General features: G+C 31.7%; 1 protein-coding gene across 4 annotated transcripts in view; it reads left to right on the top strand.

The window, feature by feature from the left end:
- LOC148940970 (uncharacterized) overlaps window positions 1–9,379 on the top strand; it is a 61,000-nt gene extending 51,621 nt beyond the window's left edge. For all 4 annotated transcript variants that reach the window (XM_089105177.1, XM_089105178.1, XM_089105176.1 and 1 more), the window contains exon 3: window positions 8,481–9,379. In XM_089105177.1, the coding sequence (XP_088961303.1) occupies window positions 8,481–9,370 (890 nt within the window). In that variant the 3' untranslated portion in view covers window positions 9,371–9,379. The remainder of the gene's footprint in view (window positions 1–8,480) is intronic.
- The last annotated feature ends 3,056 nt before the right edge of the window (window positions 9,380–12,435 follow it).

Here is a 12,435-nt window from a genome sequence, read left to right as displayed (position 1 = left end):
AATCGAATGAGCTCTTTTCGAAGTTTCCACGACAACTCCTTCGATACGAAGTGCACTGGTCTATACAACAACAACAAAAAATAATACATTATACCCACATCGATCTTAACTATAAAAATCTTATGCCTTCCAATCACTTTCGACTGTTAAAAAGGGCACTAAGCCTTTTGATTTCCAATCGAAATTAATGGTACTGCTCCGGGTACTCTAAAAAGTACTACCACTGCATAAAAATGACTACCTCCAAAACATTTGCCATATTTTTAACTAACATTTCAGTTAGAGAATTTTTTGCTTAATTGCTGAAATTTTTGTTTTATTGCTTTATTAATTGCTGAAAGCTAATTAGTTCAAAATGTTACTATAATTTTAATAATTATTATCAACATTAAGAACAAAAGAAAATATTTGTCATACATTTGGTTTTCACTAAAGTGCCAATGACGTAGTATGTTTTAGACTTTTACAGTGTGAGAAGGAGGTGATACCCAAACTGTTGTCTGTAGTGATTTTTGTTCGTTTCAAGCTTGATTTGCGCATTCAATTTAAGTTTCATTGGTTTTAAGATTTATTTATTAATTTATGTTAATATCTATTGTATGTTTGTTTGCATTGATTGTTTATTTAATTTCTGTTTGTTTTAAGTTTCATTTATACTTCAATAGGAAAATTTTTTTTTTAGTTTTAAACTTGATTTTCATATTCAATCTAAGCATTACTCGCTTTAAGATCTATTTATTCATTTATGTTATTACTTGTTGGAGGTTTTTTGCTATGATTGTTTATTTAATTTCTGTTCGTTTTGTGTTTAATTATTTTTTGTTCATTTTAATTGCAAAAAGTTTCCAGTTTTTAAAAATTCATTATTTCAAAATCAAACTTTTTTAGAAAAATCAAATGTTCATCAATTTATCAAAACTGGTATCAAAGTAACAATATCAAAGCGAAAAAATGGGTTTGTCTCAACCTGGGAGCTTTGATTATCTGATGGTTGAACTATTTTTACAAAATGACTATCTCAAAATTTTTATCAGATGGGTTTGGGGGAAAAGGGCGTGGGAGGTTGGCTAATTACCCTTGGGCTCTTTTGACTCTTTAAAAGTGAACTAGAACTTTCTATTTTCAATCAAATGAGCCCTCTCTGAAGTTTATACAAGCATCCCTTCTATAAGAACCATATACATCCCCAAAATGTAACTTACAATGTCTGTTGCTGGGCCCGGGGGGGTTGTGTTGACCCCGGATTTTTAATGTCGGTTGTTTAAACTATTTTTAAAAAAATTATCACCAAAAATTTTTATCGTATGGGTTTATCCATATGATAAACCAAAAGGCTTGGAGGGTGGGATGGGCTAGTTGCCCTCCAATCTTTTTTCACTCTGATAAAATGAACTACAACTTTTAATTTCCATTCAAATGAACCCTTTCTGTAGTTTACACAAGCATTGCTTTCATAAGAACCACATACAGCTCCAGGACATAGCTTACAATACTTGCCCCCCGGGCCCTGGGGGTTTGTGTCGACCCCGGAATTTTGTAAATACTTTCTAAGACCAGACTGGCTATACATGACGTATGAAGCTAAGTGAGGAAAGGAAATAATAAATGGTAAATAAAACCAAAAAGGGTGAGAAAACGAGGATTTTGTCAGCCAGTGGTAAAATTTGAAGACGAAAAACGACAAATATTTCGACAAGGACTTCCGCTAAGTTGTCCTAAGTGCTAAAAAAAAAAAAAAAAAAAAAAAAAAAAAAAAAAAAAAGAAAAAAGAATCTATCCTTTTAGAGTACACTACACAAGATCCGAACAAACACTGACTGAAAGGCCAAAGCCAGAACCAATGAAAAAAAGGATTTTACCAAAGAGATTTTGCAAGAATGTTGTGTATAGCAATACTTTTTGCTCTTCTGCCATTTCGGTTTTCATTAGATATGTTAATAGATTCTCTTAAATTTGATTGGGTGCAAATATCAAAAGAGTCTTTAGTATTAAATTGTTATAAATTGCGCTTAATGAAATGTCTCCGGTGTCCATACTTATTGCCAAATTCCTGTTTATATATTTTTTTTTATGTCATCTACCTCTTCGAAAGATTGCGGTAGGCTATTTGCAGTTGATATTAAAATTGCCTCCTCAAAAAGAACAGGATGTATAGGATTTATGAATATATGCTGGGCCAAGGCGGAATCAAAGTTGTCATTTTTATTTTTCAACCTCAGGGACTTATCTATTGAAATTTCGTGTTCATGCAAACGTTCACCAAGTTGTTGATGGGTCCTACCAATGTAAAATTTCCCACATGCACACGGGACTCTGTAGACACCACTACCCAGTACATAGTCAGTTTTATCTTTTCCTGAGTTGAAAAAATGTTCAACTTTTTGTTCACTTTTGAAAGAAACAGAGAGATTATGTTTATTTAACAATTTTCCAACTTCATCACTAAGTTTTGAAATGTATGGTAGAGTGGTGTAAGTTTTTTTTGAATTGCCGGAACGACTGAATCAAGGGGGACGGGCTCCCTATTTTATTGTTTTATCTTTTTTGATCGTCTATATATGATATTTTCAATAAAGTTTATTGGGTAACCATTGCAGAATAAAATATCTTTGATATAATTTAATTCAGAATTTACATGATTAAGTGAACAGATTTTTAAAACTCTGTCAACTAAAGAGATTATTACCCTTTTCACATAAAAATTTTTCAAGAGATTTTCTTTCTGAGGAAATAAAATGTTGTTTTTGTTTTTTGTCCTTAATAATGTGGACTAGAGTTTTTAAATGTAATAAAGCTAAATGTAAATATTAACAAAGTGCCTACTGCCTTCACCTTCTAAATGATAAGTATACTCAGTAGTGAATTTTTTTTTATACAATAACGTGTACCTCAGCTTTTAATTTAATTTTTTGACCCTTTATCCAAGGGCCGTCCTCAGAAAAGGAAACAAAGAGAAAAAAAAACAACATAAAATAAACTCACATTAAAATTTAATAATCAAAACTGAAAATAGTTTTTTTTTCCTTTTTTAAAAATCCCAAATATAATTAACTCAAATAATTACAAACAGAACTGGTACAACAAGCAAAGTGGAAAAAGAACAATTTATTAAAATGGAATAAAAATACTTACAGACAAGGTTTTAAAGCTAAACTTGCTTTCTTGGCAGCCAGCCTAGATGGTATCTTTGTAACTGGTTGAGTGGAATCATTCACTGGTTTTTTAATATAATAGGTTACATCGTTTATAATTTTTTGGGTAGGGCATTAAGCGAATATATTCCCCCAAATGCCTATTTAAAAAAATGTTACTGTTTATTTTTATATTTATTTCAATTGCCTCTTAAGCACCCTGTTTTATGCTTAGATTATAGCTAATAAGGCAAGTTTTTTCAAAACGCATTGTATGGCTAGGGTTATAACAAATGTGACTGCTTAAAACTCAATAAAAAGAATGATTTGTACTATTAGAATTAAAATCTTTAGTTATGTCTTATTGATGTTGTTGTAGGTACTTTTCTAAATTTTGATGGGTTCTGCCAGCATAAAAATGGTCACAGTCACATGGTATTTGATAAACCCTTCTTTGGTGAGTAACTGGGGTTATACCTTTACCAGAGTTTAGAAAATTCATGGTTATACAACTATTAGTAAGTACGACATAAACGTTATTTTGTGTGCAAACTTTTTTTAAGTTTGGAGTCACACTTGGAATATATAGAGGGTAAATTATATTTGGAGGCTCTGTGGGATCTTCGATTTGTAAAAGAAACTTTTTTTTACCGGGGAATCTTGCTAGTAATTGACAAATTGTTTTGTTAATAAAGACAATGGGATAGTTGTTTCCAAAAAGAATGTCTCTAATAAAACTTAGTTCATCTGTGATGTAAAAATCAGTGCAAATGTTTAGGGACGATCGACAAGAGATGTAACAACTCCTCTTTTAACTTGTGGGGGGTGATTGGATATAAATATAGATATCTGTTATTTTGTGTGGGTTTTCTGTAAATTGTAAAATCTAGTTTATCAATGTTATGAATAATTAATACATCCAGAAACAGTAATTTATTTCCATTTTCAATTTCTAAGGTAAATTTTATATTTTGGTCATATGTATTAAGGTGATCTAGAAAGCCCCTAAGTTCATTTCCCCATAATTCCATAGTGATATTACGTAATCCATGTAATGCCTCCAATAAATATGTTTTAAAAAATATGACTTTAAGGCCCAATTTATTAGGTGTTCTACATAAATGTTCTCTAATAACCCGGATAGTAGTACTTCCATAGGGAGCCCATTTTTTTGTTGATAAAAAGAATTACGGAACTGAAAATACCTTGCATACTTACTACAAATTTTAACTAGTGACATTAAAACCTCGCAATCTATTCCTGTTGTTTAATCTTCAATTAAATGATAGTTTTCTTCTATTTTATTTTTTAATAACTGCTCAGATATTGCTACATCAATATTTGCGTACATAGAAACTATGTCAAAACTACTTACTATTGTATTTTCTGAAATGCTTGCATTTTCTGAAATGCTTGCATTTTTAAGTTTTTCACTAAATCTACCGAATTCAATATGCACGATTTTTGCGAATAAAGTAAAGGTTTGAAGGCTGTACATTACCACTTTCTAATATTGGAAGCAGGGACTTTCGTACATGCTACGATTGGCCTAAATAAATACCTTGCTTATGTAATTTTGGTAAACCGTAAAACTTTGGGCAAAAGCTACCTCGGGGGAGAAATTTATTATACAATTTTGGGGTGATTTTGCCATTTTGTTTTAGATTCTTTAATTTAGCTATAATTTTATTCGTAAACTTATCAGTATTGCCGTGTGTCATGGAAGTATCTGTATTTGTGTCTCTTAAATGTGAATAAACTTTGTTGTCGTAATCAAACGTATCCATGACTACAAGTGAATTTCCATTGTCTGCTTTTGTTCTTATAATTGAAGGGTCTTCGCGAAGATTAGACAAAACTTTTATGTCTTGCAAAATTTCCTGTCGTCAAATTAGTATGAGACATAACTTTTTTTTGGCTGCTACAAAGTGGATTAATAAAACAAGACCTCACTTCATCTGGGTTAGAAATGGATGTGTAGTGTTTGTGCAAAGAAGTTTCTAAAAACGAAACTATATCTGCCACAGGAACTTGTTTTGGTGGAAAAGAGAATTTTAGACCTTTTCAAGAGTTTGGATTTCCTTAGGTTCAAAAGTTCTAGAGGAGAGATTAACGATAGCGGTTGGTACTCTGAAAAACTTAGGAGGATTTGCTAGATATTTTCCTGAGAAATTGACTACGAATTGTTTTGGGTATCCGACGGACCAACCATATCTCAAACACTAAGCTCTATTAAAAATATCGGTCAATCCCGCTTTCTAGGGCTATAATGAGAGAAAGGTGTAGACGGCTAGGACAGGGCGAAACGAAAGCAGGTAATCTCCAAATAGGGTGAGAGGATCTCTTATAGATAGATCCTGAGAATAAGTAAAGAGGGAAGTTCTAAATAGATTTGAATGAAAGAGGATCAAGCGTAAAAGTGTTGGGCTCAGGTAGGTTAGTGCTGCAGTGAGTGGTTAGTAGTTGTAGTAGTAACTTTTTATTTCCATAGTTTGGGAGGAGCAGTAGATTTACTCTAAAGTGTTGGTTCTAAATCTGAATTTAGTTTGTAAATTTCTTTCAGAATTTGATGACATGTTTCCAAATGAGGACAAACAGTTTTTTGGAAGTACAAATCCTATGTCATCATCTGAACAAAAAGATATTGCTTCATTTGTTTCATCATCTTCATCTACAAACCTTGAACCTCATTTTGACTTTCCTAAATTTGATTTATCTACTATCAAAAGTGAGTTGTCTCACTTGAAAGTGATTCGTCTACTATCAAGAGTGAAGGTATGTTTTCCAATATCCACTGTTTTTATATATCTGTAAATAGAAAATTGAGTGACTTTGTGTGAGCATTTACGCTTTTTTGTGTGCACTGAAAATTTTTGTGTGAGCTAAACTAATCATGATGAAAACGTAAAAATTTAGGCAGAATGATATTGGAACTAGAAGAATGAAAAAGGCAATATAAATGCAAAAATAAAAGCTAAAAAGCAATTAATGCAGAAATGTATCGTCATGATAACTGGGGTGTATCAGAAGTGTTGATTGCTATAGTAAAAATATGCTAGTTTCCTTCTTCTTACCCCATTTTGTCCACTACAACCCTTATTTGACTACTTTTTTTAATTTGAAACTTTCTTACTAGGATATAGTTATTATGATACTAATTTTTATACTTTGATGAAGATTTGATGTTAAAATAAAAAATTGGGCTTTGGAATATTAAATTTTAAAAAACTGGGAACTTTTGCAATAAAAACGAAAATAAATTAATAAAAAAAAAAACTTTCTAAAAAATAAGTTTTTAAAAGAAAAGTAAAGGCCATATTAACCTTAAGGTCAACGGATATAAAAACTTATTATAATTCAAGGTCAAAACGACCAAAGATTATTTCTAAAGAATAAATGAAACCCAAAACGAACAGAAATCAAATAAACAATTATAGCAAACAAACATACAAAAGGTACCATATAAACAGGTGAAAATATCTATGATACTAAATGCAAAACATTTTATTACACAGAGCAAATTACAATTAACAAATTAATATATTATTGTTAATTTAATGTATTATGGTTAGTTTTCTATGGGTGAATGACATTTTAATATTTTTTTTTTCTGTTTTCCAAGTTTCTAGATTTAGAGCACCAAGTGAATCTCTACTTGATATTGTGCTGTCCAGCTCGGAATGCGGACAGATCCAACTCGGACTGCGGCATTCATAAATTTTGTAAACAAGGGTTAATAGGTCAACACCCCTTGTGTTGATCTATCTCGACTACACATCTGACAATAAATGAAATATTGTAGTGTGTTTTTTTTCTTATTTCTTGAAAAAACCGACAAAAATTGCCTTAAACGCCATTTATAAATATAATCATGTATAAGGCCGTATACTTAAAGATAAGTATGCGGGTGGAGGCAACATTTTTTTAACACAAATTAAGGGGGGGGAGTGGTTTATTTATTCGATTTTTTCCTCTCAATATATAATAAAAAGAGTATTTCAATTAAAGTACTATAAAAATTTTAAAATTAAAAAAAAAATCCTTTACTACTAAAGAATAAAAAAAAGTCAAAACGAGTAGAAACTAAATAAAAAATCATAGCAAACAAAAATACAAGAGGTACTAATATTAAAGAATAAATAAATTTTAAAACAAGTAAAACTTAAATTTAATATGTAAATCAAGCTTAAAGCTACTAAAAATCCCAGCGAACAAGATTTTGGCAACTGCCCCCTTCCGTAGTGGTAAAAGTATAAAGCATATTGCGTCATCAGTGCTTTACTGAAAACTATGTATGTCTTGAAAAGTCTTGGAGAGAACTAATAAAATTAAACTGAATATTTAATATAGAATGATATTAATTGCTGAAACCTCATCAGCTCAAGATTCTATTTCACTAGAATTTTCATTTTATTTTCAATGTTGTAATAAGTACAAAAGAAATAATTTATAATATAATTTGTTTTAGTAAATAGTCAAATACGCAATAGGCTTTAGACTTTTACAGTTAGGGAAAAAAAAATTTCCAACTACTTTGGTATTTCTTGACCGTAAAACAGAGAATTAATTCATCGTAATAATTCTGGGTATATTGATACCCTCAGATATTTCACAAGCCCACTTTTTCAAATGTAAAACACATGTTTAAACACTTTACGGTCTACATTATTTATGGCCTGTAGCGGAACCTGCAAGGCTCTTTTCATCCTTGGAGGCATATGCATTGGACTTTTCAACTATTTTAAACGAATTTGTGATCTTTGAATTTAAGTGAAAGGTCTTTGAAGGGTACAGGGGAAAAGGGTGACAAGAGTTCTTCTTTGGTCACTTTTTGCTCTTAAAAAGGACTAGAACTTTTAGTTTCCAATCTAATTAGCTCCCTCCGGAGTCTCTTTAACTACCGGTTCCATGTAAAGTGGCTGTGCAAAAAAATAGTTTAAAGAGCCCTTTAATACCATGTTTACTTAGACCCAAACGTTTATTTTTATATTTGCCATCTTGCAGCACTAACAGTTGTCTTGCTTCCAAGACAAAATAAAAGGTAACTGATTTGAAACGAAAGCTGCCTCCTTTATAATCTTGGTTTATAATACAAGCTGCAATTATTTTCATGTCAAAAGTTTGGTTGCATTGATTGCAACAGTCTTCATTCTGGTTTCATAGTCTTAAATGACATTTCTTTCTCTCTAAATAATTTTTCTCCTTCAATATTCTGTTGTTTTGGATTAAAACTAAATAAAAGAATTCTTTTTGGAACATGGCAACATGGAAAAGTATTTTTAAAAAATCGTTGCTTTTCAATATCGAAATTTTTCCGAAATCTGAAGTTTAATCTGCCTTCTATTTTAGATGACCGAGCTATCCTGCAATTTTCAGATAATGAGTCTCAGGAAATACGATCTTCAAAAATAAATGAAGAATTTGATGCTGGGCCTGTTTACTCAAATACAGTAGAAAATGTATATAATTTAAGTTATAGCTCTAGCCATAAACACGCTGTATATTCCGAAAAGAAAGAGTGCACTTCAGTACATTTTTCAGACGCTGCAAAACAGCTCGAACTCGAAAAAGGAATTCCTGCTGTATTGTTAAAGAAATTGAGCAGCAAAGTAGTTGAACAGCAAATTACATGGAGCAGATTCATCTGGCGATGTTCTTCATGTGGAAATGAGGAATCTTTTTATATGTTGTATTCACACCAAAAAACAAGCAGTAAGCACTGTGTAATTTGTTGCGCAGTAATGGAAGACCACTCAAACTTTGTGGAAAGTTATTTAGGCGATGAAGGAGCTTGTCCAATGTGCTTGTGTAAATATGTTGATGATTTGAATCAGCATTTGATTTTAAAACATGGAAAATCTGAAAAAAGTGACACCTGCAGGAAGAACTTTTCTGATAATTTAAATAAGGATCAAAAAATTTTCACTGGGGGTAATCCTTTCAAGTGTGTTTCTTATAGCATAACTTCTTCCAGAGTGGAACAATCAAAGAGACGTCAAATAGGGCACTGTGTGGAAAAACTCAGTAGGTGCGATACTTGCCACAAGTGTTTTACCCGAGCTTCAACGTTAAATGTGCATCGAAGAATTCACACTGGGAAAAAACCCTTTAAGTGTGATATTCGCGACAAAAGCTTTTCCTGCACTTCAAATTTAAATGTGCATCAGGCAATTCACACTGGGAAAAACCTCGTAACTGTATTATTTGCAATAGAAGCTTTATTAACAGTTCACATTTAAATTGGCATCAGGCAATTCACACTGGAGAAAAGCCCTTAGAATGTGATAATTGCAACAAAAGCTTTTCCGACGCTTCAAATTTAAATAGGCATCAGGCAATTCACACTGGGGAAAAGCCCTTCGAGTGTGATATTTGCCATAAAAGCTTTACTCGGGCTGGAACTTTAAATGTGCATAAAAGAATTCACAGTGGGGAAAAGCCCTTCGAGTGTGATACTTGCCATGAAAGCTTTTACCAGGCTGCAGCTTTAAATGTGGATAAAAGAATTCACTCCGGAGAAAGACCCTTCAAGTGTTATGTTTGCAACAAAAGCTTTTCCGACGGTTCACATTTAAATAGGCATCAGAGAATTCACACTGGGGCAAAACCCTTCGAGTGTGATATTTGCCATAAAATCTTTTCCCAAGCTTCAAGTTTAAATATGCATCAGAGAATTCACACTGGGGAAAAACCCTTTAAGTGTGATATTTGCGACAAAAGCTTTTCCTTCACTTCAAATTTAAATGTGCATCGAAGAATTCACTCTGGAGAAAAGCCCTTTAAGTGTGATATTTGTGATAAAAACTTTTCCGACGGTTCATATTTAAATAGGCATAAGCGAAGAATTCACTCTGGAGAAAAGCCCTTTAAGTGTGATGTTTGTGATAAAACTTTTCCGACGGTTCATATTTAAATAGGCATAAGCGAACTCACACTGGGGAAAAACCCTACAAGTGTATTATTTGCAATAGAAGCTTTACCCACAGTTCAAATTTAAATAGGCATCAGAGAATTCACACTGCTACTTTTAATTTGAGCAGCCATTGAATAATCCATACAGGATAGAAGCCATACAAGTCTTTTACAATGAGAAAAAAATTTCAACCAGTATATTAGATCTATCAACCAACTGTTAGATCTATAGCCAAAATGTACAAATTCTACTTTCTGCAATTTATTGACTTTAAAACTTCCTCATTGCGTTTTACTCTTTATTGGTAATACAATAAACATATTGTTAATACAATATTAATAGAGTATACAATATTGTTAATACAATATACAGTATTGTCAATATAATATATTGCGCTTTACCATTATTTCTAAGATAGTAAAAGGAAATAAAAGCAGATTGAATGAATGTTCTTCAATTAGATTATAAGCAGTCCTCAAGTAACGGGCAATTTAAAAAATATTGTCTTTATTTTAATTTATTCAGAACGCTAGTTTGCGTCTCTAGCGTAAAGGTCAAGAGGCCCAGTCTTTTGTCTAAAGAGGTTAAGCAGGAGGACAAAACAATGGTAAGCAAAACTAAGGCGCACATGTTTAGAGGACAAAAGAAACGTTTCAGTTTAAGAATTCGGCCTTGTGAGGACTGTCAAGTAGAATCCTAGGTCCAATCTCTCATTTGTTTTTTATTTTAAATGGTTTATACTAATATGTTTGGAATGTGTAGGTTGGATGTTCTAGAATTCCATCTTTTCTTTTTTCTTTTAATTAATCTTTCTCTCCCTTTCTTAGCTCAATTTTATGCGTGGGAAGCCTTTTTTTTTATGATTGTCTGCTAAGGAAGTTTTTGTAAGTGGTATTAGCCAGGCACCGTTTGTAATTATGATGCTTGAAGGATTAGAGATAAGTTTATTACTCATGGTAATTTTTTAATTCCTATAAGAAGTTGTAAAAACAGCATGTCATGTATATGACTGAATTTAATTTCAAGTCCATTTCCTTATTTTAAAATGGTTAATATTCAAAGACTGCAACCAGTCTTACAGATTGTGTCTCACCACCATGTATTAAGTCTTATCTTTTTTAGATCCATTGATGAAAATGAAGTGACCAAAATTGTTTATGTTTTTCCATGCTTCTCAGTGTCGTCTCGATTTCATTGCAGTGCAGTCTCGCAACTTAGGTTATAGTTATAAGAGGATAAACTTACTATGGGGACTCGAGATGAATAGATATCTGTTAGAACATATGAGATTAATATCTGCCCGCTGGGAATCAAGAGGGCCAAGTCTTCTGAGGGTTCAATACTTAGGTCCTTCCAGAAAAAGCCTGATAAAATAGAAATCCTATATATCTTATAATTGAGGTAAATTTGTTTTTCTTTTTAAATTTTTAATTCCAGTAAGAAGTCGTAAAAACAGGACTTTGTGTTTGTATCTGAATTTAAAAAAGTTGTAAAGATAGTATCTCTTATATATTTTTGAATTTAGATTAATGTGCAGTACCTTATTCAAAAATGGTAAATATCCGAAGATTGCAACCAGTTTTGCAGATTGTGTTTCACCACTGTGTATTATGTCTTACACTCTTTAGATCCATTGATGAAAGTGAATTGACCGTTATTGTTTACATTTGTTTCAACGTTCCTCATAGTAGCATGTATCCTACAAATCTACTAAGTACATCATCTATTCAGATGTTTCCATCTTAACAAAATAAATTAACCTGTCTTCACAGTTTAGTTTCTTTCTTTATTATTTTGTCAAGTTACCTAAATGTTCTTCTTGAAAAAATATGAATCAGAAAATACTGTGGCCCAAGTAGTTTATGTGACGATAGACTGAGAGACCCTTTCTGATCGAATTTAAAGAAAAGGAAAATCAGTAAAACCACCAGAGAAGGTAGGACGGAATGTTAAACAAGAGTAGATTTATTTCAGCCAGACGCTCTGATATGATAATTAAGACAGCATAGGGAAATAAAAACGAAAATGTTAATTAGATTCGAATTTCATCTGTGTGGACAGCAAGCCTTTTGTGATTTTACAGTTCTAACTTTATGTATAAATGATTTACATAGTAAATACATATGTTTTATTTATAAAACATTGCATTACATATATTAAATTACATATGTATGAATGTATTTTTTAAATGATTTGTCTTGTGGATACTTTGACGTAAGGTGACCCATTAATCTATTTAACTTTGTTAAAATAGTGAATATTTAAATTTTTGGCAACTGATTAGTAAACACTAAACCAGATTACTGGTACTTTTCTCGTTATTGTTGATTATTTTGAATTTATTGTGAAACAATTTCTAATTAGTGTTCAAATTTGTGAGTTTGAAAATGT

This window comes from Artemia sp. Qi Xiang Cuo, chromosome 19 (genome assembly GCF_049724085.1).
Source record: "Artemia sp. Qi Xiang Cuo chromosome 19, ASM4972408v1, whole genome shotgun sequence".
Classification (NCBI taxonomy): Eukaryota; Metazoa; Arthropoda; class Branchiopoda; order Anostraca; family Artemiidae; genus Artemia; species Artemia sp. Qi Xiang Cuo.
This window is presented reverse-complemented; position numbering and strand designations above follow the sequence as displayed.